Source organism: Delphinus delphis, chromosome 20 (assembly GCF_949987515.2).
Source record: "Delphinus delphis chromosome 20, mDelDel1.2, whole genome shotgun sequence".
Lineage (NCBI taxonomy): Eukaryota > Metazoa > Chordata > Mammalia > Artiodactyla > Delphinidae > Delphinus > Delphinus delphis.
Genome location: NC_082702.1, coordinates 5270290 through 5296233, shown reverse-complemented (window position 1 = coordinate 5296233; position 25944 = coordinate 5270290). Strand labels below are relative to the sequence as shown.

Genomic DNA, 25944 nt, shown 5'->3' with positions numbered 1-25944 from the left:
GTGGCCCAGGTTCAATCCCTGGTCACGGAACTGAGATCCCGAAAACGATGTGGCAAGGCCAAAAACAAACAAAACAAACAAAAAACCAAGTCACTCTCCCCTCCTGGTGAGGCCCTCACGTACCCAGCAGCAGCGGGCACCTCAGCTGGACCCGACGATCCCCTTCAGGTCACAGACCAGCCCTGATCCATCCCCACGCAGAGCAGAGCCCCTCAGCCCAGATCTCAGCCCTCAGGAATGGGGGGACTCAGAGTCACTAAGTCACTCAGGCCAGGGATAAATTCGAAACAAATTTTTAAAAGCAATAATTTATTATTTTTAATCCAGAAGACCGGTATCAACATTTTGAAAAAACAAAACTGAGGCTATGGTAATTCCCTGGTGGTAGGTCCAGTGGTTAGGACTCCACACGATCACTGCCAAGGGCACAGGTTCGATCCCTGGTCACGGAAGTATGACCCGACAAGACCAAAAAAAAAAAAAAGTATCTTCTCTAACCACAATGAAATAAAACTACAAACAGAAAGCACAAGGAAAACAGGAAAATCCCCTAAATGCGGAAATTACATAGCTCCTTCTTAAAGATGCAATGAATGACATGTATAGAATATTGGAGGCCAGCAAAGCTTCTTTCAGAAGTTAAAAATTATTCAGAGGAACAAAGAAATTGAATGAACTAAGATTTATTTCAAGCTACAAAAGAATTAAATGTGAAGAAACAAAAAGAAAAGAAGTAAATCCATTATAAAACACACTTTCAATGTTCCTTTAAAAGGCACCATGTAGTGACACAGTCAGTCTTTTCTTGCTCCACTTTTCTCCCCTGAGCTCTACTCCACACCAGGAAAAGGGAAGGGGGTGACCCACATCTAAGTGAATCAAGTCATTGCCTCTCTGCTCAACAGGGTTTGCAAATGGAAGTTTTCTTCTGATACAAATAATTACAAAATGCACAGGCCTTATAGGCAGGAGTTGTGCAATTCTCATCCTCACCTGTATAATTTAAACAAATGTTAAATACATTAGATTCTAAAGACTCAAATCAATATTATCACAACATAATCATCCACATCCAAACAACTCACCACCCATCTAGATCCACCTTCCCCCTCCATCTGCACTATTAGGTGTTTCCATTTTAGTCTGTTTATCTGTCTCCCTATTTCGTTTCTGCCTTTGTTTCTCTTTTTCTTTTCCTCTTCTTTCCTGTTCCTGCCCTTCCTCTCCATTTCTTCCCTCACACCTGTCCTGCCCCGCTCTGCAAACTGTTCCCCCTCTGGATGGTCCTTCTCCTCAACCTGTATGACTGTCCTCAATCTCTATATACTTCTTTCTTCCCCCATCTCTGCGGTTACACCATGCCTCCAGTTACACTCCTTCCGTCTCTGTTACTCTACCTTCCTCCCCACTCTCGGGCACCCCAGGTGGCTGTGCTTCCTTCCTGCTCTCTCTCTTCCTCTGCTCTTCTTGTCACCCTTTGTCCGGTTTTTCTCCCAGCACCATGATGCTCTGGAGGCCAAGGTTCCAACTCTTTTATCATCTCCCCCTACTGTGTGTGAAGTGACCCCATTGTTATCCCCTTCTAAGACCGATCCAGGTCCCCTTCCTTATGTTGCCCTGCAATCTCTGCAGATCCGGCTTAAGTTCTTTCTCCATTATATTCACCTGCTACTTTCAAGACTTAATCACATTCATTTAACTATCTCTTTGCACGTCCTTCAGCCACCCTATGTTCCCGCTGGTTCTCCCTCGTTCTTTTTTCTTCAGTTTTTCTACTTCGATCTCAGCCTCTCTGTCTCTGCTTTTCCTGATTCCATTCACTCACGTATAAAATGCCCATCTACCAGAAGGGAATATTTTCTAACGGGGTGGAATTGGGGAAGTAACTACACTGGGTGTTCCCGCGTCTGGCCCAGGTCACCTCCCCCTACGCGGGGTGCGGGGAAGGGCTGACTACGAAGGAGAGGCCTGCGAAGCAGAAGGACCGGCCTGAGAAGGACGCGAGGACAGAGGGGCTGGGACGGAGGGGGTCTCCGGAGAGGGGCGGGCTCTCCAGAATCCCAGGACCGGGGAGGGGACGCGGGCTGTCCGGGAGCGGGACGACCGGCGCTGCCCTCCAGGGGCCGAGAGGGCGAGACTGAGGGTCGCGCATCCACCTCGCGGAAGAGGACTTCACAAGGGAGGCCGGGAAAGTAACACGTTATAAGCAGGAAAATGTTGCGAAAAGCGGTGTCTACATGGACCAGAGGCAGAAGAGTCAGAAGACTGGCCTCTGCGAGACTTCAAACCCAGGGAAAAAATACCCGACCAGTAAGGGCGACGTCTGGATTTACTGGGGCGTAGGGCCGGACGCTGGGATTTAAAGTCCCTAGAAACTCCCACACCCCAAGGACGGGGTAGAGCGGTACCGCGCAGTACAGACTTAGGCTAGAAAGAAGACACTTACGCTCCGCTCCGTGACCTTCGCTCCTTAGGAATGGGTTTCTGGAGTTAGAGGCGAGGCTTCCGGGGCGGGGGCTGGGCAGGGCCCTACCAGTGAGGGGCGGGGCGAATAGATCACCCAGGTGTGCTCACTGAGCGCCGGAGGGAGGAACTGGGAGCAGAGAGGGGTTGGTGCTTCCAGTACCTTGGCCGGTTTAAGTTACTCTCTGCAAGAGTTTGCGGGTAAAAGGTTACGGCTGTGTGGGCCAATTACGTCTGAAGCCAAGATGTCTCCTCTTAAGACTAAAAGAGTTTAAATAAAAAGCTATTTTTGCCCTCAGGTTGTTCTGACATCCTGCTAGTGAGGCGGAAGCAATTCAGTGATCTGGAAACCTGAGTCTCCTGGAGCAGAGGGAGGGGTTGACATGGATCTTCGGTTGGATCCAGGAACATTTCCTAAATGGGAATTAATTTAAGTAACTTTAAGAAATAAGAATGCCGTGACTTCCCTGGTGGTACAGTGACAAAGAATCCGCCTTGCAATGCAGGGGACCCAGGTTCGGTTCCTGGTCAGGGAACTAAGATCCCACATCCTGTGGGTCAACTAAGCCCTCACTCCACAACTACCGGCTCGCGCGACTCAACTGGGGCCTGAGAACCACAAGCTACAGAACCCACCCGCCATGGAACCCGCGGGCCACAACTAGAGAGAAGCCTGTATGTGGCAACGAAGATCCCGTATGCCGCAACTAAGACCCGACGCAACCCAAAATAAATAAATTTTTTTAAAAAGAAATAATGGGGACTAGTCTCTATTACAAATACAAAACTCTCTCTGGGTAGAATGATCTATTCCCTACTGACACCCTATAAAATAGCTTTTCCGTTTCTATTCCCTATTAATGCAGAAGGTCAAATTCAACATACTACTCAGTTTCAGAAACTCAGGGACAGGACCTGGAGTCTGAGACTGGAGGACTAAGGCATGTGATCATTTAGGTCACTAACCATTGCCTTAAAAACAGCAATACATATTTTTTAATTGTTATAAACTGCATTATTCTTTGTTTTGTCCAACATGTTTTAATTATTTGCCTTTTTAAAACCAACTATTTATACACAGTAACATGAGTTGTATAAACAACTCTTTATACAATGACATACATCACTCTAGGTTTACGGTGTAGAGCATAATGAACTTACACATACTGTAAAACGATTATGACAGTAAGTTTATCTATATGAAATTATGGTTGCAAACTAAAGAGAAAGCGAAATAGGGGGGAAAAATTCTTTTCTGTTGATGAGAACTGCATTGCTCTTTAAAATACTTATCCTATTCCACACTTGTAATGAATTCCCTTGTGAATTTACATTGTGAATAAAAAATTCCTTTTTTTGAAAAAGAACAAAGTAAAAAGTTCTTAGAAGAACAAAATATGCCTAAGCTAGCAGAAGGTAGGAAAAAGGATCAGACAAATGAAAGAGAATAAAACTACAGAAAAAGACAACACAACAGTTCTCTGAAAAATAGAACAAAATGGACAAATCCTTACCTAGATTTAAAAAAGAGAGCGAGAAGACTCAAATTACCAAATCAGAAATGAAAGAGGGGACATTATAAAAGATTACAACTGACCCTACAAAAAAAAATTTTTTAATTTAGAAGAAAATACTTAGACAATTCTATGTCTAAATATTGGCTAACCTAGGGACTTCCCTGGTGGTGCAGTGGTTAAGAATCCACCTGCCAATGCAGGGGACACAGGTTTGATCACTGGTCCCAGAAGATCCCACATGCCAAGGAGTAACTAAGCCCGCGTGCCACCACTACTGAGCCTGCGCTCTGGAGCCCACAAGTCACAACTACGGAGCCTGTATGCCACAACTACTGAAGCCCTAGAGCCCGTGCTCCGCAACAAGAGAAGCCACCGCAGTGAGAAGCCCGCACACCAAAACAAAGGGGAGTCCCCACTCACCGCAACTAGAGAAAAACCGCCTGCAGCAACAAAGACCCAACACAGCCAAAAATAAATAATTTTTTTAAAATATTGGCTAACCTAAAATAGATAAATTCCTAGAGAAACAAAATCTACCAAGACAAAACCATGAAAAAAATTTAAATCCGAACAAACCTACACATTGTAAGGAGACTGAATCACTATTCAAAAATCATACAACAAAGAAAAGTCGGAGAGCTTCACTGCAGAACACTACCCAACATTTAAAAACAATTAAGACCTCCCTTCCTTAAACTCTTCCCCAATATATTGAAGAAAAGGGAACAGTTCCAAACTCTGTGAGTCCAGAATTATTCTAATACAAAGTCAGATGGTGACACTACAAGAAAACCACACAGCAAAATCCCTAACAAATAATGACGCAAAAAATCATCAATAAAACAGTAGTAAACTCAGGGAATTCCCTGGCCACCCAGTGGGTAGGGCCCTGCGCTTCCACGCAGGGGACGCGGGTACCATCCCTGGTCATGGAACTAAGATACCGCATTGCTCGTTGCACAGCTAAAAATAAAATAAAAACAAAAAAATAGTAAACTAAAATCAAAGTCACATTAAAAGTTTACATACCATGACTAAAGGGAATATATTATTGAAATGTAAGGAAGGTTCCACATATAAAAATCTTTCAATGGAAAATACAAAAGGAGAATGAACCAAAAAAAAAAAACAAAACACTACCGATCGTCTCAGTTGACACAGCCCCACCCATCAGCAGACAGGCTGCCTAAAGGCTTCCTAAGGCAGCCACCTCTCTACATGCCCCTAGACATAAACCTGCCCACCAAAGGGCCAAGATCCAGGTCCAACCAACAGTGGAGAGGCAGAAGCCTCTAGACCAGCCTCACCCACCAGGGCACAGACACCAGAAGCAAGAAAACTACAGTCATACAACCTGCAGACACAGTCCACAGATACAGTCCAGACACTACGCTGGGACCACCTGGCTTCTGGCCCTTGGGTGACATGAGGGGGAGTACACTGCTGAGATGCACAGGACATCTTCTACCAAGACCACTTCTCCAAGGTCAAGAAAGGTAACAAACCTACCACATTCATAAAAATACAAATAGCAAATTAGGCAAAATGAGGCAACAGAGGAATGTTCCACACGAAGAAAGAAGACAAAAACCCAGAAGAAGAACTGACGTGGAGATACGCAATCTACCCGAGGAAGAGCTCAGAGTAATGATCGGAAAAACGATCAAACAATTCAGGAGAATGGATGCACAGAATGAAAAATGAGGCTTTTGTTTTTTGGGGGGATATTTTGTTTTTTGGGTTTTTTGCGGTACGCGGGCCTCTCACTGTTGTGGCCTCTCCCGTTGCGGAGCACAGGCTCCGGACGCGCAGGCTCAGTGGCCGTGGCTCACGGGCCCAGCCGCTCCGCGGCATATGGGATCCTCCCGGACCGGGGCACGAACCCGTGTCCCCTGCATCGGCAGGTGGACTCTCAACCACTAGGCCACCAGGGAAGCCCGAAATGAGGCTTTTTAACAAAGATGTAGAAAACATAAGTAACCCCAAAACAGAATTGAAGAAATACTGAAATGAAAAATACAATAGAGGAAATCAATAATAGGCTAAATGAGGCAGAAGAATGGATCAGTGAGCTGGAAGACAGAGCGTGGAAATCACGCAAGTCCAGGAAGTGCAAAGAGTCCCATATCCACATAAAAACTACACATTCAAAAAGCATATGAAAAGATGCTCAACATCATGGGTTCTTCCACTTTGCACAGCTCGTTGGAGTACCTATTTACTAGGTGGGATGCTGCCCAATGCATGAATCATTCAATAAAGCCAATTAGATCTTTAAATTTGATTCAATTTTTGTACATCAATGGAAGTCAGAGTATGAAATTCACTGCTATGCTATTTGCACTACAGCCATCTGAGTATCCTGCAACAGAGTGGAGAGAATAACTCAAGTACAATTTATGAGTTTATAACCTCCAACTTGTATGTTATTTGATCCCATATTGGGAAGAAATCGTTATAGATTCTTTCAACACTGAGAACCTAACGGTGCACCCCTAGCTTCTGTTATAAGGTACTGAGGCAGGATAAAACTGTATTGGTAAAAGGAACATAATGCATCCAGGATTTAAAAGATGATTAAATTTTATTACTTAAAACAGGAGACCTATGGTACATTCTCAATAAAACAGTAGCAAAATGTAATGGCAGCAATTAAAATGTGAATCATAAACATACACATACTCCTGGTGCTTCTGATTAAATTTTACTCTGAAGATAACTGCTCTCTTCAATATCCAAAAATTAAGACAATTTCTTTCTTGGTCAGAAATGTAGACAACACATACGCTCATGCAATGGATAAAGTGATTAAGTTTTCTTGTGCATTGTTCCTACCACATCATCAGTCCCTAATAACCTGTCACTATCCTCCCACAAAAAGCCCAGTCCCTGCACGTCCTTCCTGCTTTGTTCATGGTCAGCTGGTAGAGCATTCTGCACTATACCCCCACGGGCTTATCTATGGAAGGGCACCCTGAATATAACCATGATGAGTCAAGTCACAGTTTTACACTATTCTCTGCCCCTCCCTGTTGCTAATCCACATGGTATTGAATGTGATAATTCAGGGTCCTTGTTTTTCCAGGGAACATGGATGTGCATGAACCACACCTAATGAAGTGGGCCCCCTCATGTTACTGATTCTTCCCAGAGACCATCAACAAAGGCCTGTAATGAAGAGAGAAGATTATCTTCTCACCAAGGCCAAGTTCTTACGGCTCGCTACACAACAGGCCAAAAAATAGAGAGACTACTTTTGTGGGCAAGGAATAGTGATGTTATTCTGAAAGCCAGCAGACCGAGAAAACGGGGAACTAGCAATGCAAAGAATCACATGTCCTGAGTTAGAAATCAGGCTCTTTATAGTAAAGGGTGAGGGAGTAAAGTCCTGGTTCAGGTCAGACTCCTGTGAAATAAAATTCAACTATTACGACAAGACAGGAATATTTAAACATGAATTCCTCTCGGCCCTTTGGCCTCCTCTCTCCTCCCACTGTGAACTGTGTATTTGCATTATGCATCAAAGCAAACCTCCCCCATCAGCAGAATACATACTCAACCATAAAGAGCAACATTCTCCTAGCATCAACAGGAAAACTCCTTAAAAGATAGCATTCCTTCTTGATCTTGTAAGGGTCACACAACCCATTGCAATGATGCTTAGATCTGGATTATGTAAACTGTCAATAATACGTCATGTGTTGTACCACTCTCTGTCTTACAAAACTTATATAACTGGGCCTTGATTTCTTTTTTTTTCTTTTTTTTTTTTTTTTTGCTGTACACGGGCCTCTCACTGTTGTGGCCTGTTCCGTTGCGGAGCACAGGCTCCGGACGCGCAGGCTCAGCGGCCACGGCTCACGGGCCCAGCCGCTCCGTAGCATGTGGGATCTTCCCGGACCGGGGCACGAACCCGTGTCCCCTGCATCGGCAGGCAGACTCTCAACCACTGCGCCACCAGGGAAGCCCACACACCATATTTTAACACATTGTGACTTGAAATGATTCTGCAGTATATAATATCTCAGGTTAACCTCAGAGAACTAAAGACTTGTTTATTCCGAGTATGCATTCTCTGATGTGTGGTCTGTTGAAAAAAGTGCTGAGAAAACTCAACAAATTCATTACATTTGTAAGAATTCCCCCAAACATGAGTTTTTTTGTTAAACGCTGAGAATGCACTGATTCATGAAGTTTCCACGTATACACTTTATAACCTGTATGAATTCTCTCATGACACCAAACTTACTGGATGTATCCATGTTTACAACATTCATAACATCTGAAATCTTGTTCTCCAACACAAATCCTGTGTTCCACAGTTTTGTTCTTCAGTTACAAGCCTTAGCACGCATATTGCTTTGTGTGCTTTCTCTTAAAGATGTGTACTCTGAAGTCCAGTGCATGGGGAGGCCTGGATAAAGCCTCGATTCACATTTCCATGGCTTCTCTTCAACATGGACTCTCTGCTGCTCCCTAATACGTGAACTCAACGTAAAGGTTTTGCCACACTCATTGCCATTTGCGAGTTATCGCTCCAGTAGAACATACTGTGATGTTTGGGTAAAATCCTTGCCACACACATTACATTTGTGCGGTTTCTCTCCACGATAAATATTCTGGTATTTAAGTACGAGTAAGCAATATATTAAATTTTGACACATTCATTGCATTTTAAAGAATGAAGTATTTGATGACCCCTGAGTTTAAGGCACAACCTAAACGCTTTGCAAAATTCAGTACATTTGTAACATGCTGTCCAGTGCAGACTACCTGATTATTGGTGTGATGTGAGCCATGAGAACAGATTTCTCACATTCATGGCACTGGTGAGGATTCTTTCCAGAATGCATTATCAACGGCCTGACCACATTAAATACATGTATCTGGGCTCTATCCAGTATGAATACTCTCAGGAAGCCTAAGATGTGAAGATTCATTACATTTTTAAGGGCTCTCACCTGTATACATCAGCTGATGGCAAGTTAGGCCTGAAAGCACACTTAAGAACTTACCACATTTATTGCATTTCTCACAGTTCCTTCCAATATGAATTCTGTCATGGATCATAAGGTAAGCACTTTGACTAAACACTTTGAGACACTCATTGCATTTGTAATGTAACACTCCAGTATGAATTATCTGATCATAAGTGAGACTTACACACATAAAAGCTTTGCCACACTCATGATATTTGTATAGTTTCTTTTCTACTTTGAGATTTAAAGACCTTCCCACATGTAATACACTTACACAATTTCTCTCAGGTATGGATTTTCTGATGTTTAGTGAGGGTTGAGACCTCAGTGAATGCTCTTCCACACTCAAAACATTTGAAAGGTCTCTCTACCATATGTACTCTCTGATGACTTGTAAGGTGTGAATTTCGACTGAAGACCTTGCCACACTCATCACATCTGAAAGGCTTCTCTCCGGTATGAACTCTCCAATGAAGTTGAAGATGTGCTTTTTGACTAAAGGCCTTTCTACACTCATTACATGTGTAAGGTTTCTCTCCAGTATGAATCCTCTGATGTTTTGCAAGAGTTGCCTTTTCACTAAAGACCTTGCTGCACTCATTACATTTGTAAGGTTTCTCTCCGGTATGAATCCTCTGATGAGTTGAAAGGTGTGAACTGTAACTAAACAGCTTGCCACACTCATTACATTTATAAGGTTTCTCTCCAGTATGAACTCTCCGATGATCTGCAAGGTTTGATTTTCGACTAAAGACCCTGCCACATGCTTCACATTTATATAATTTCTTTCCTGTATGAATTATCTTATGTCTACTGAGGTTTGAGTAGCGATTAAAGGTTTTGTCACACTCGTTACATTTGAAAGGTTTCTCCCCAGTATGAATTCTCTGATGATTTGCAAGGGCTGTTTTTTGACTGAATACCTTGCCGCACTCACTACACTTGTAAGGTTTCTTTCCCGTATGAATGCTCTCATGAACTGCAAGGTGTGACTTTGTACTAAAGCCCTTGACACATACATCACATTTATGTAATATCTCTTCTGAATAGATTATCTGATTATTCCTGACAATTGAGCCATGACTAAAGGTTTTCCCACACTCAGTACATTTAAAATCTCTTTCCCTGTGTGTTTTCTGATCTTGTGTCAGTACTAAAGGATGCATAACATCATTCCCATATACATTAGAAACGTTAGTTTGGACACGAGGAGGAATTCTTTGAAGTGGTGAAAATGAGAAACTATTGTTGATGGACCTCTCAACTTCATTACATCCAGAAATTAACCTGTCAGTTTGAAATACCTGCAGTTTACCCTGAAAGTTTAATCCAAGCCTATTTCCAATGGGCTTGATTCCTGCATCCCTTCTACCATGTATATCTCTTCTATCAGTGAGATTTCCATTATGGGTTATAGGTATTCCTTTGTAATTTCTTTCATCATCTCTCCAATGACACTCAAAGTCATACATATTTTTCTGGATTTCCGTGAGGTAAAAATGTTTGATTTCACGACTTTTAGATCTTCCCAAGATCACTCTTTGAAATACTTCTCCTGGATCACTGTTCCCTTTGGGTTGTAATTGCTTGACCACATGTATTGGACAGATATCTACAAGACATAAAGAGCCATAGGGATAAATTCAAAATTAACTGTTTCATGTTGAATATATGATATTACACCAAAGGTAATACTTATACCAAACACAGTTGTAAAACTTCCCAACTATGTATTTTTTTAATTTTTTTTAATTTTTTTAAAATTTTGAAATTGCCCAACTATGATCTTAAAATTATTAGAAACACTAAAGCAATAGAATTGTTTACTAAAAAAAGAGTTATAAAATACAATTCAAATTGATTTTAGAGGAGACTACTTGCAAACCCGCTATGACAAAAACACTCACACAGGAAAAACAGACGTCAGCTCTCAAAAGAACGCAATTTTTCCACCATGACTCCAAAGCATGTACCAATTAACAGTAAACATACTGCTGTCTCTGAGAAAAATACATTATACTACAGATATATTCTGCATACCTGGTGTACATAAGTAAATGTTAATGAACACACAATATACTGTAATGCTAAAATATCCAAAACAAGCTTATCTAATAATACGTCGCTGTTTAGAATTATAAAACATATATACCATAGAGAAAAAGAATTCAATAGGACAGTTTTTATGAAAACAAAACATTTTTCTAAATATCTTCTACAAAATGACATACCCATAACAGGCATTCTGCAACATTAATAAGTAAAAAAAAACTTATAGAAATAATGAAAGACTTCAAAAAAATTACTAGATACAACATCAACATGCAAAAACCAACTGGGTTTCTAAACATTAAAAATGAACAGGGCAGGGCTTCCCTGGTGGCGCAGTGGTTGAGAGTTCACCTGCCGATGCAGGGGACACGGGTTCGTGCCCCGGTCTGGGAAGATCCCACATGCCGCGGAGCGGCTGGGCCTGTGAGCCATGGCCACTGAGCCTGCGCGTCCGGAGCCTCCGCAACGCGAGAGGCCACAGCAGTGAGAGGCCCGCATACCGGAGAAAAAAAAGAACAATCAAAGCAATTCAATTTACAATAGAATCAAAAAGGAAGAGTACTTAAACATAACATTATACAAGAAGGGAAGGATTTGTAACTACTGCAAAATAAAGACTTCTGAAACATATTAGAGAAGACACAAATAAATGCAAAGATACCCCAAGTTCATGGATTTGAAGCTGATATTGTCAAGATGTCAATACTAGCCAAAGTTATCAGGATATTCAAAATAATCCCTAGTGTAATCCCAAATCCCAATACCGCTTTGCTGAAGAAACAGATGAATCAATCCTACAATTCCTGTGGAATTTCAGGACACAATGAAGAGCAAAAAGAAGTTTGAAAACAAAGTCAGACAATTCACATTTCTTTATTTCAAAACTTTTTCCAAAGCTACACTAATCAAAGCAGTATGGTACTGGCATAAAGACAGAGAGACCTGTGGAACACAAGAGATTGAGGAAAATACTTCCGTGTATAAGGTCAAATGATGTTCCGCAAGGTTGTCAAGACCACATAATGGGGGAAGGGCAGTCTATGGAACAAAACGTGTTGAGAAAACTGGATATCCACATGCAGAAGAATTTAGTTGGACCATTACTGTATTAACTCAAAATGCTTCAAAGATCTAAACCTAAGTCCCTAGTGAATAAAACTCCTATAAGTAAATTTACAAAAAAAGATTAACATTGGATTCACCAATGATTTATCAGATGTAACAGCAAAAGCTCAGGCCAACAAACTAAAAACAGATAAATTGGACTACATCATAACTATTAACTATTGTGCACTAAACCATACTCAGCAGAGTGAAAAAACAATGTATGGTATAATACAAAATATTTGTAAATCATATATTCAATAATAGTTTAACATCAAGAATATTTATTTAATAAATAAGTTTGTTGTTTTTTTTTTTTAAAAAAGACAGACTCCAAAATTCCAACTATAGTTTGTGACAAGGAGAGACTCTCCATTGCCAAATGCCTGGAAGCTATCCTGCCATTTTCCAGTGATGTAGTGACATTCAGAGCCAAAGTATGTTGCAGAGAAAATAAGATCTGTGCTACTTCCGACTTGACAACTGACACCCTATATTCTCCAGTTAGAATTTGTTCTCAACCAAAAATAATATATTTTTCTTTGATAAGTGATCTTGGGACTTCGCTTGTGGCACAGTGGTTAAGAATCCGCCTGCCAATGTAGGGGACACCAGTTCGAGCCCTGGTCCGGGAACTAAGATCCCACATACCGCAGAGCAACTAAGCCCACGCGCCACAACTACTGAAGCCCGCATGCCTAGAGCCCGTGCTCTGCAACAAGAGAAGCCACTGCAATGAGAAGCCTGCGCAAAGCCTGTGCACCGCAATGAAGAGTAGCCCCCTCTCACCACAACTAGAGAAAGCCCACGCACAGCAACAAAGACCCAACACGCAGCCAAAAAAAAAAAAATTAAATAATAAAAATAATTTTAAAATTTTTTTAAATTAATAAAAATTAAATAGCAGCTGGTATTTTCCATCTTCTGATTATATCTTCCAAATACAACAGACATGAAACCAGGACAGGGTCAGGGGTTAGACACTAGAGGCATCAGCTTTGATCTATATGGACTAAAAACTGAGCATCCAATAGAATCAAGTCCATAAGGAGAGAAGAGGGCTAGACAAGCCAATAACACAGCCCGCTTCATGCTCCTCAAAGTCAAGCAACAACCAGTTCACAGCAGCCAGATGATGAGGGTTGTGGATCTTGATAAAGACCTTGCCTTTGTCTCTATAGGAGCTGCAGCAACACTGGAGGGTGAAAGAATACATTTTACATTTGGAAGGATAGAGTGATAACTCGAGTAGAAGAAAAGTCTCCTCTGAGAGTTTAATAAAGAAACTTTGGTTTTCCCAAAGAACGCTCCACCATGAGAAGCGTTTCCCAAACACTATTAATGTTGTGGCTTCCTCTCTGCCCTGAGATCCCACCTGTGTTCACACTTTTGATACACCTACCCATTTGGTTTTTTTGCTATTTTCACACCACTCACCAGAGTCCTGGGCTCTTCCTCTTGCTCCAAAAATGGAGATAATGTTCAGATCAGAAAAAGAAATTTCTGCTTATCAGAACAAAGAAATGTAAATTGGTGTGGTTTTTCCAAAACCACAGCTCTTTGTTCAGCTGAGGAGTGAGGACATTACAGGTGGGTCAGGAAAAATATTTCACAAATTCATCCACCTCCTCCTTCTAAATGCATTGGGAACAGTGTAATACATATATCTAGCACTCTTCCAAGAAATAGTCAGTCAAAGCCACAGGGCAGAAGACAAGAAATTGGATATCGTTTAAAAGTCTGCCATTGAGCTTTATACATAATTAAGCTCTTGAATAACCCCTAATGTAACATGAAATGGGCAGATCATCTGAAGAAAGGGTCAGTTTAAACGCATGATGGTACTTCATGTCTGAGTCCACAGGCTTTTCAGATCAAAGGAAACAGGGCCTCCCAAGAGGCACAGAGGGAAAAATGCAAAACACCCAAGGGGAGATCCCAACTTCTAGAGGGAAGTTATCCTCACCCACAGAGATCAGGTTCCTGTAGGTCTCCAACATCACGTCCCTGTACAGGGCCCTCTGACCAGGGTCCAGGCATTCCCACTCCTCCTGAGAGAATTCAATGACCACATCCTTGAAGGTCAACCATTCCTGAAATGAAAATACATTTCAACAACGGGTCATGAGAAGGGTTATCTTCATACAAAATGGGAAGATGAGAGAGGGGTAAGGATCGATTTGGTTCAAGTATATGTTCTGAAAGATCTGTGTTAAGGTATTTGGAGCAAATACTGTGTCCCTTATTTTAAATTCTTATGCTTTTTCATAAGAGATTATCATATCATCCAATAAATATGGATTTGTCATCTTTGTGGAGAATCCATAAAACATATATAAATAATACTAAACAAGGGGTTGTCTATGCAGAAGTGTCAGATCTATGTTCTAAACATTGAGTGATATTCAATATTTAAATAAGTTACACCATGAGTGGCAGCTTCAGAGATGACAAAGTCCACAATGGCTTTAAAGAAAACTCAAAATCTTCAATTATGATAATGATAGAAACAGCAATGACTAAAAGTGTTTGAATACTTCCTATAGACAAAACATTACTCAAAATAAGTACTTTACAAGCACGAACTTCTTATCAATACAACAGCTCATTCGAGAAAGATATGTTCCCATCTTACAGAGCGGAAAACTGTGTCAGAGACACAAAGAGAAACTCGAACCAAGTCAAGAAGCTAAGCAATGACACAGCAAGCACCTGAACTCAGGTGGTTGAGCACAGGAATTGAAGCTTAAAAATCAGTTAAGGAGAGCATTGAAAGTTCACTGACACTTTGTTATAAAGCGGAAACTAACACACCACTGTAAAGCAATTATACTCCAATAAAGATGTTTAAAAAAAAAAAGAGTACATTGACAGAGGGATCCCTGAGAAAAGCTTGAAAGACATTCAAGGTGAATGACATGGAATAGCATGAAAGGTCATTATAGATGCGGGCACACAAGCACATGCACATACAATGTTAGTAATCTTACTACTATTTAAACCCATTAACATGATGGTGTAGAAAAATTCAAGGCCACGGAACATATATATGTATATATATATTTATACCTTGGTTAGGGCATTTCTTTCTTTTACTTTGGATTGCAGACACTTGCTTATGTATATGTACCTTAAATCATTAAAACAAGGATTCAAATCTGTTTCATCTCTTCATGTCTTCTATTACTTAAACAGGTCTTTTTTTTTATTAGTTATCCATTTTATACATATTAGTGTATATGTATCAATCCCAATCACCCAATTCATCCCACCACCAAGGCCACGGAATATATTGAAGATATAATTTCAACTGCAAAAAGATATATACTTTTGAAATCATGTCTTTTATCTAAATGAATGGCTTGCACATCCATGGCACCCATCACACAGATCAACACAAAATCAACTGGAACGAGAAGACTTATCTCTTTACATATTTCAGGACAATTTTTTTTATCATCGGTTTTTTTGTTTTCCACTAAAAAACATTGACACAAAATTAGAGAAGTTTAGTGTTATACACTATTTTCACAGATTAAGAAAATTATCACAGTGGTAAAGTTAAAAACTTCTTGGAGAATTAAAAATCATGACAAAAAAAGCGTATGGAAAAAATATATTGTTATTAAGCAAGAACATTTAACCAAACGTCATGAAAAGTAAACACTTGATACGTATCCTCTGTAATTACAGTGAAATAAAGGGGGCTGGCCAGGGCACCAACCTTTCACCACTGCTCAGTGTGCCTGAGCAGGGACCACTAGAGGAAGTAACAGGAGGAAAAAAGGAAGACCAAGTGTAAGAGACACAGAGAGAGTGTGTCAGACAGTTGGAAATGTGAACATTCACACATCAAATGAGACGGAAAAGCTAAAGGTGAAAGAAAGGAAGAAGATATTCCATGCTAAAGAGAGCAGGGCTGAGGATATTATATCACACAAAACAAAGGCAAAAACTGACAGAAGGCACAAAGGATATTATACAATCTTAAACGAGTCAATTCACTAAGAAGATATAGCAGTTATAAATATATACATTAGAGCTTCCCCCCAAATGAAGCAAACGTTAACAGAAATCAAGAGGAAAACAGGGACTTCCCTGATGGCGCAGTGGTTAAGAATCTGCCTGCCAATACAGGGGACACGGGTTTGAGCCCTGGTCCGGGAAGATCCCACATGCCGCGGAGCAACTAAGCCCGTGTGCCACAACTACTGAGCCTGTGCTCTAGAGCCTGCAAGCCACAACTACTGAGCCCGTGTGCCACAACTGAAGCCCGCACGCCTAGAGCCCATGCTCCGCAACAAGAGAAGCCACCGCAGTGAGAAGCCCACGCACCGCAACGAAGAGTAGCCCCTGCTTGACGCAACTAGAGAAATCCCACATGCAGCAACGAAAACCCAACAGAGCCAAAAATAAATTAATTAATTAAAAAAAAAAAGGGGGAAACAGCAGCACAGTAACAATATGACACTTCAATACCTCCATTTTACTTGAAGGCTATAACAAAAGAGAAATCTACACGGCTAAACGGTTACAACAGAAAGGGAAAAGATCTCCACTCAAGAATTTTTTACATCTCAAAGAAGCAGAAAGAGAACAAACTGAATCCAACTTTGGCAGAACAAAAGAGTTAAATAAGAAAGATTCAGGGCTTCCCTGGTGGCACAGTGGTTGAGAGTCCGCCTGCCGATGCAGGGGACACGGGTTCGTGCCCCGGTCCGGGAGGATCCCACATGCCATGGAGCGGCTGGGCCCATGAGCCATGGCCACTGAGCCTGTGCGTCCAGAGCCTGTGCTCCGCAACGGGAGAGGCCACAATGGTGAGAGGCCCGCGTACCGCAAAAAAAAAAAAAAAAGGAAGATTCAGATCCTGCAAACCCACTCCTAAGCATATATCGGGAGAAAACCATAATTCGAAAAGATACATGCACCCCAATGTTCACTGCAGCACTATTTACAATACCCAAGACATGTAAGCAACCTAAATGTCCACTAACAGATGAATGGATGAAGAAGATGTGGTGTATGCATGTGTGTGTGTGTATATATGTATATATGTATACATATATACACACACACACACACACACACACATATATATACACATACACAATGGAATATTACTCAGCCATAAATACAAATGAAATAATGCCATTTGCAGCAAAATGGATGGAACTAGAGATTATCACACTAAGTGAAGTAAGCCAGACAGAGAAAGACAAATATATCACTTATATGTGAAACTGAAGGAAAGAAGATACAATTGAACTTACATATGAAACAGAAATAGACCCACAGATATAGTAAAGAAAGTTAGGGGTGACCAAAGCAGAAGGGAGGGGCATAAATTAGGATTTGGTATTAACATATACACACTATTTTGTATAAAATAGATAACCAACAAGGACCTACTATATAGCACGGGGAACCATACTCAGTATTTTGTAATAACCTATAAGGGGAAAGGATCTGAAAAAGAATATATATAAAATTGAGTCATTTTGTTGTACACCCAAAACTAACCAAACACTGTAAACCAACAATACTTCATATAGGGATATATATGTATGTATAGCTGATTCACTTTGTTATAAAGCAGAAACTAACACACCATTATAAAGCAATTATACTCCAATAAAGATGTTAAAAAAAATACTTCAGTAAAAAATTGCTAAGTAGTTCGACATCACTAATTATTAAAGAAATGCAAATCAAAACTACAATGAGCTATCACCTCACACCAGTCAAAATGGCTACCATCAAAAAATCCACAAACAGGGCTTCCCTGGTGGCACAGTGGTTGAGAGTCCGCCTGCCGATGCAGGGGACACGGGTTCGTGCTCCGGTCCAGGAAGATCCCACATGCCGCGGAGCAGCTGGGCCCGTGAGCCATGGCCACTGAGCCTGTGCATCCAGAGCCTGTGCTCCGCAACGGGAGAGGCCACAACAGTGAGAGACCCGCGTACCGCAAAAAAAAAAAAAACAAAAAAAAAACCCACAAACAATAAATGCTGGAGAGGGTGTGGAGAGAAGGGGACACTCCTGAACTGCTGGTGGGAATGTAAATTGAGCCACTATGGAGAAGACTATGGAGGTCCCTTAAAAAAAAACAAAAATAGAGCTATCATATGACACTGCAATCCCACTCCTGGGTATATATCCAGAGAAAAACATGGTCCGAAAGGATACATGCACCCCAGTGTTCACTGAAGCACTGTTTACAAGAGCCAAGGCATGGAAGCAACCTAAATATCAACAGAATAATGGATAAAGAAGATGTGGTACGGGGCTTCCCTGGTGGCGCAATGGTTAAGAATCCACCTGCCAATGCAGGGGACACAGGTTCGAGCCCTGGTCCGGGAAGATCCCACATGCCACGGGGCAACTAAGCCCATGCGCCACAACTACCGAGGCTGCGCTCTAGAGTCCATGAGCCACAACTACTGAGCTCACGTGCCACAACTACTGAAGCCCGTGCACCTAGAGCCCATGCTCGGCAACAAGAGAAGCCACCACAATGAGAAGCCCACACACTGCAATGAAGAGTAGTCCCCACTCACCGCAACTAGAGAAAGCCCGCGTGCAGCAACAAAGACCCAAGGTGGCCAAAAATAAATAATAAAATAAAATTAAAATAAAAAAGATGTGGTACATATATACAATGGAATATTACTCAGCCATTAAAAAGAATTAATACCATTTGCAGCAACATGGATAGACCTAGAGATTGTCATACTAACTGAAGTAAGTCAGACAGAGAAAGAAATATCGTGTGATATCACTTATATGCGGAACCTAAAAAGAAATGATACGGAGCTCTAGTACCCGGAGTCAGAATAGCTCCACAAGTGATGGAGAGCGATCTGTTTCCAGCCAAAGCAGCAGCAGCATTCCCTCTCAGGTAACAACGGTAGGGTCTGGAAAAATTTCTGAACCAGAAACTCCAGATAAACATGATTCAGCGTCCTTTGTTTCTTCGTTGTTGAAATCCAGTGTGAACAGTCATGTGACCCCATCTACTGATTCCAGAGAACAAAGTGGATCCCCGAAAAAGAGTGCTTTGGAAGGCTCTTCAGTCTCAGCCTCTCAAAGCATTTCAGAGATTGAGGTGTCCTTGTTGGGCTTCTCAGGAAGCTCAGAAGTAGAGTTGCCACCGTTGTCTTCTAAACCTAGTTCAGAGACAGCTTCAAGAGGTTAACTCCCAGAACTAGTTCAGAGGCAAGTGTTTTGTCATCTGTTTCTAAAAACAGTTCCTCATCAGGCACATCTTTACTAACCCCCAAAAGCACCACCTCAGCAAACACGATGCTGACTTCCAAAAGCACTTCACAGGTAGCTGCATCACTGTTAGCTTCCAAGAACAACTCCCAGACCAGTGGCTCTCTGGTTTCCAAAAGCACTTCCATAGCAAGTGTGTCCCAGCTGGCTTCTAAGAGTAGTTCTCAGACCAGCACGTCACAGCTGCCTTCTGAAAGTACTTCGCAATCGAGCGAGAGTTCTGTCAGATTCTCCTGTTGCAAGTTAACCAATGAAGATGTGAAACCGAAGCAGCCTTCTGTCAATAGACTGTACAAAATGGTGGCATGGAAGCTGGTGGCCGTTGGTGACTTCAGTCCCAGCATGAATCATGGAGAGCTCCTAAACGCAGCTATCAAGGCTCTGAAAGCAACACTGGATGTGTGTCTTGTCCCACTAATAGAACTGGCAGATCTGCCTCAAAATAAGAGCTCTCAAGAAAGTATTGTGAACTGAGATGTAAGCCTGTGTATTTGGGCACTGGCTGTGGAAAAAGCAAAGAAAACGCAAAAGCAGGTGCATCAAGAGAAGCCTGGAAGTTATTTCTCAAGAAGAAGATGGTGGTAAAAATATGTAAAAGGAAATACAGAGGCAGTGAAACAGAAGACTTAGTACTCCTCGATGAAGAGTCAAGGCCTGTAAACTTACCTCGAGCATTAAAACATCCTCAAGAATTACTATAATACGTCCAAAATATCACTGCGTACAATATCTGGTATTTGAAGAGAAAAACTTGCTTACTTTTGTATAATATGAAACACAGGCTTTCACAAATTTTGTATTGCTTTTTTCCAGTTTTGCAGAAAATCTACATTCTAGTTCTCTTCACACAGTGGAAGTTGTAAATAACTTGTGAATGACAGTATACATTAAAAGGTTTATGCATTAACAGCATACCAATATGCTGTTTTATTTGCTGAAGAAAATACTGTCTTCTATTTCTAATGACACATTAGGTACAATGTGTAATTCTGTAGTCTTAATTTTTGTACTACTTTGAATCTGGTGAAAATGTATTGTCTACCATGCTTTATTTTTCTAGCTGAATAATCCTTCACATCAAAGAAAAGGAGACCATAGTATTTGAACGTCTGAAAGTCTGTGAAGCTTAAGGTTTTAAGAATGTTGCCCATAATGTTGAACATGTCTGTTAAAGAATAAAAGAGAAAATAGTTGCCTCAGACTAAAAAAAAAAAAAAAGAAATCCAAAGATACAAATAAATCTATACTCATGGACTGGAAGTCTCAAAACTCTTGAAATGTCCAAACAAACTACCCAAACTGTTCTACATATTCAATGCAACCATTATCAAAATCACAATGGCAATTTTTGCAGAAATAGAAGAAACACAGGCCAGACACCACAGAAACTCAAGGGACCGCAAATTGCCAAAACACTCTTGAATAAGAAGAAAGATGGAGGCCACCCTTTAATTTTCAAAACATATTATAAAGTAATCAAGATGGTGTGGTACTGGCATAAACACAGATATATAAACCAATGGAACACAAGAGAACGCTCAGAAATGATCCTTTGTATATATTTAAAATCTACTGATACTAAGGATGCTAAGACTACACAGTGGAAAAAAGACAGCTGCCATTAACAAATGGTGCTGGGAGGGCTTCCCTGGTGGCACAGTGGTTAAGAACCTGCCTGCCAATGCAGGGGACATGGGTTTGAGCCCTGGTCCAGGAAGATCCCACATGCCGCAGAGCAACTAGAGCCCACGAGCCACAACTACTGAGCTGGCGTGCCACATGCCTAGAGCCCATGCTCCACAACAACAGAAGCCCATGCACCACAACAAAGAGTAGCCCCCGCTTGCCACAACTAGGGAGAAGCCTGCGTGCAGCAAAGAAGACCCAATGCAACCAAAAATAAATAAACTAATTAAATAAATTTATAGCAAAACAAAACAAATGGTGCTGGGAAACTGGATGCCAGGATGTGATAAACAATGAAGAGGAAACCTTACCTTCATCAAACGTAAAAATTTCTCTGTGCCAAAGAACAAAACCAGCACAGTGAAAATACAAAATCTGAAGAATGAATGTGATGAAAGTGACTTAAGGAATTTCCACCTCTCAGACATTTAGACTGATTTCATAGTTTGAAACAGATGATGGAATAAAACACCCTCTATCACTGATGTCTGGTTCTGAATTTTTCCTTCTGTTCCCAATCATTAAGATTCTGAAGTCAGTGACTCACTCATTTAGCTTAATTGCCTTAGAAAAAGTCAGAACAAATTTCCCCTTGTTGGTCTACTCCCAGATTTTACCAGGTATTGTGCACCTAATAACTGACTTTCATGTGCAGTTTCTTTATCCTGGTTTACGGAGAGCAGACAGTCCATCCAGATGGGGCCCTAAACAACCCCTCCCACCCAATAGCACTGACGCTCTGCCTGAATCTGTGGGTGTGAAGCCCTGCCCAGCACTGCACCCAGTGGAGCCTCTTCACAAGTTCCAGGTCACTGGGTCATGGGGAGATGGGATCTAAGTGGAGATGACAGGCCCTGAGGGAAGGACCCGGGTGAGTGTGAATGTACAGGTGTTAGGCAGGATAGTTCAGAGTCAGAGATTAGCAAGTCCAAAGAATGGCATTTCAGGAAGCACAGGCAGAAGAAAAAACTGAGAATATGACTTTACCTGAGAAAGAGCCATTTCTGACTCCTTTTCTTTCCTCTCCCTCCTCTTCAGGGCTTCTTCCTCAGACAACGTTGAGTCTTTAGAGGTTGACCTTGAAAGTGGAAAACAGGCTGTTTAATGCTTGGAATCGACACACCCCCTTCCTGAGTCACCACCACACACACAGGGAAGCCCTCAGCATGTGGAACAGACGGTCCTCTGCTGCCCACTGTCCCAGGAGGGGCTCAGGACAGTAAACTCGTAAAAGACCAACAGGTGAGTTTTCCCACCCTTTCTTCAGATCTCGCTCCCCTCCAGGTGAGGCCCTCACGTACCCAGCAGCAGTGGGCACCTCAGCGGGACCCGACGATCCCCTGCAGGTCACAGACCAGCCCTGATCCATCCCCACGCAGAGCAGAGCCCTCACCCTCAGCCCAGATCTCAGCCCTCAGGAACGGGGGGACCCAGAGTCATGATGCTCAATGCTGGATCCAGATTAGAATTAATGGGGGCAACTTAAATATTATTGAGCTTTGGCCTCACACCGACGATCTGAAGAAGAATCTCTCATTCGAGGGTACAAAACATGTATATGCAAAATGCCTCATCGATCTAATATGAAGCCTGGGTTGAGCACCACTCAGCAGTGGCAAGGCCAGCACAGCCCTCACTTTCTTTTTCTTTCCCAGCTTAACTGAGGTAGGATTGATGAGTAACAACCGTGTACATGTGAGGCATATAATGTGATTATTTGATAGATGTATATTCACTGTGTAATAATTATCACAATAGTTTACACTTCCATCAACTTACAATTACCATTTTATTTCTGTGTAGTGAGAACACTTGAGTGTTACGCTCAGAGCAAACTCCAAGTACACAGAAACACAGTGTGATTAACTATAGTCTGCATGCTGTACATTAGATATACATGTGGTACTTTTTCGTTTTACAACTGAACGTTTGTAACCTCTGACCAACCCCACCCCATTTACCCCACCATCCAACCCCTCCTAATACCCTTTATACTCTATGGCCCTATGAGTAAGACATTTCTACTTTCCACCTATAATATCTGCCTTTTTCTGTCATAATAATGTCATAATTTATGGCTGAAATAAATTTTCTATATCCATTCATTTGTCAGACATTTTAGTTCTTTCTACATCTTGGCTGTTGTGAATAATACAGTAATGTTCATTGCAGTGCAAATATTTCCCTCGCTATAATGATTTCATTTCCCTTGGATATCTAGCCAGAGGTGGATAACATAAGCGGATAAACTTCAAATGTTTCACATTCTAAAGCAACAAATTAAAATATCACAACTTAATCACCCATATCCAAAGAACTCACCCCCCATCTGTATCCAGTTTCCCCCTCTACCTGACTACTATGTGTTTCTATTTCATTCTTTATCTATCTCCCTATTTCTCTCTTTGTTCCCCTCTACTCTCCTGCTGTCTGCCCTGCTATTTATTTTATCACACCTGTCCTGCCCCACTACTCTGCAACTCGTTCCCCCTCTCGTTGCTCTTTACGCCCAACTTTTCTGATTGTCCTAAATATCCATATATTTCTGCCTCTTTCTTCCTCCATCTCCGCTCCCGCTCTGCCCTCCAGATTACATTCCTTCTATTCCTGTTACACTCCCACTCTATGGCACCCCAGACGGCTATGCTTCCTTCCTGCTCTGTCTTCCTCTGCTCTTCTAGTCAACACCTGTCCTCTGTGTCTCTCCCAGGACCACGATGCTCCGAAGGCCTTACTTCTAACTCTTTTATCCTCTCCCCCCACTCTCTGTGAAGTGCTCTCACCACTGCTGTCCCTCCTGCTACAGCTGACGCAGGGCCCCTGTCCCCATGTTGCTCTCCAAACCCAGGAGATCACACTCCTTTATTCACTTCTCTATTTTATCCACCCGCTACTTTAAGAGCTAAATCTGTTTCATTTTACTATCCCTTTGAGAACAATTTCCAGCGAGATGAACTCGTGAGGGAAGAATACTGGGTGTCACACGGTTGGCCCTGGTCACCTCCCCCTACACAGGGTGAGCGGAAGAGCTGACTAGAAGAGGAGGCTTGCGGAGCACAAGTACCGGCCTGAGGAGACGCGAGGACAGAGGCGCTGGGACGGAGGGAGAGGGTCTCCGGAGGGGGGTGGGGTCTCCAGAATCCCGGGACCCGGGAGAGGACGCGGCCTGTCCGGGAGCGCGGCGGCCGGCGCTGCCCTCTGGGGCGGGGGAGAGAGCGAAGCTGCGGGCGCGCGAATGCAGCTCGCAGAAGAGGACTTTACAAGGGGCAGGCGGAAGTAATAAAGGATTGTAAGCAGGATAATGTCGCGAAAGGCGGTGTCTCAGTGGACCGAAGGCCGAAAAGCAAAGGGCAAGGACCCTCACAGCGATTTCAAACCCAAAGGAAATTAATACTCGACCTGTAACGGCGACTTCTGGATTTACTTGGGGCGGACGGCGGGCGCTGGGCTATTACGCCCGCAGAACCTCGGAGACCCTAAAGATGGAGTAAGGGGGACCGCGCAGCACAGACTTAACACTAGAGGGAAAAACTTAAGCTCCGCTGTGCGACCTTCACTCTCAGGTCTCCGCTTCCGCTTCCGTAAGAAACTGCGCACGCAGCGCGTACTTCAGAGGCGAGGCTTCTAGGCGGGACTTGGGCGGAGCGCTGAAGGTGAGAGGCGGGGCGAGGAGAGTCCAGGTCCGAGCCCGAGAGCCCGAAAGGCGGGACGGGGGTAGGGGGGGCAGTCAGGGAATGGTGCTTCCCAGTACTTTGAAACCCCTTAAGTTACTGGCTGTTACAGTTTTCAGGTAAAAGCTTACAGCTTTGGGGACCAGTTATGTTGGAAACTAGGATGTTTCCTCCTAACAAGTAGAAAATGATTTTAATAAAAAATTGTTTTTGCCAGCATGTTGCTCACAAGTCCTGCTCCTGAGGCTCAAGCAATTCAGTGGTTGGGAACTTGGGTCTCCAAGTGGTAGCTGTGGGGCAGTCATTGGATGTGGAACATTTCCTGCAATTAGTATTAATTTAAGCAGATAAGAAAACAAGAGCTTGACTTGTCTCTGTATTACAAACTAGAATAAAAAATACAAAACTCCGGGACTTCCCTGCTGGCGCAGTGGTTAAGAATTCGCCTGCCAATGCAGGGGACACGGGTTCGAGCCCTGGTCCAGGAAGATCCCACATGCCACGGAGCAACTAAGCCCATGCACCACAACTACTGAGCCTGCGCTCTAGAGCCCACAGGCTGCAACTACTGCAGCCCACATGCCACAACTACTGAAGCCCGCGCTCCTAGAGCCTACGTGCCGCAACTACTGAAGCCCGCATGCCACAACTACTGAAGCCCACCCTCCTAGAGCCTGAGCTCTGCAGCAAGAGAAGCCACCACAATGAGAAGCCCGCACACCACAATAAAGAGTAGCTCCCACTCACCGCAACTGGAGAAAGCCTGCGCGCCACAAGGAAGACGCAAGGCAGCCAAAAATAAATAAATGCAAAACTCTCCCTGGGAAGAATGGGCCATTTCATACTGACACCCTGCAGAACAACTTATCCTTTCTGTTTCTTATTCAGCCAGGAGGCCAACTCAACACTGCTCGGTTCCAGAGACTCAGGGACAAAACCCAGGGTCTGGGCTTCCCTGGTGGCGCAGTGGTTGAGAGTCCACCTGCCGATGCAGGGGATACGGGTTCGTGCCCCGGTCCGGGGAGATCCCACATGCCGCGGAGTGGCTGGACCCGTGAGCCATGGCTGCTGAGCCTGTGCTCCGCAACAGGAGAGGCCGCAGGGGTGAGAGGCCCGCATACCGCAAAAAAAAAAAAAAAAAAAAAAAAAACACAGGGTCTGAGACTGGAGGACTAAGGTATGTGATAACTTCTG

The 25944-nt window shown here is 42.7% G+C and overlaps 2 protein-coding genes across 2 annotated transcripts; one reads left to right on the top strand and one right to left on the bottom strand.

Moving 5' to 3' along the window:
* Window positions 1-9112: 9112 nt before the first annotated feature.
* On the bottom strand, window positions 9113-24661 carry LOC132416400 (zinc finger protein 836-like). The gene is made up of 4 exons (XM_059999766.2): window positions 24479-24661; window positions 22067-22157; window positions 14082-14208; window positions 9113-10571 (listed from the first exon to the last, which is right to left on the bottom strand). The coding sequence occupies exons 2-4, from the start codon at window positions 22079-22081 to the stop codon at window positions 9244-9246; spliced, it is 1470 nt and encodes a 489-aa protein (XP_059855749.1). The 5' UTR covers window positions 22082-22157; window positions 24479-24661; the 3' UTR covers window positions 9113-9243.
* On the top strand, window positions 18727-20094 carry LOC132416406 (CDKN2A-interacting protein-like). Its single transcript, XM_059999771.1, is given in 3 exon segments — window positions 18727-19308; window positions 19311-19853; window positions 19856-20094. Coding segments are annotated over 3 exon segments (1170 nt in total). The 5' UTR covers window positions 18727-18920.
* Window positions 24662-25944: the final 1283 nt, after the last annotated feature.

Coding starts and splice junctions, on each gene's coding strand:
- LOC132416400 (XM_059999766.2), bottom strand. Junction 10,572..14,081: donor CAGGAACCTGATCTCTGTGG/GTGAGGATAACT, acceptor TATGTCTTGTAG/ATATCTGTCCAATACATGTG.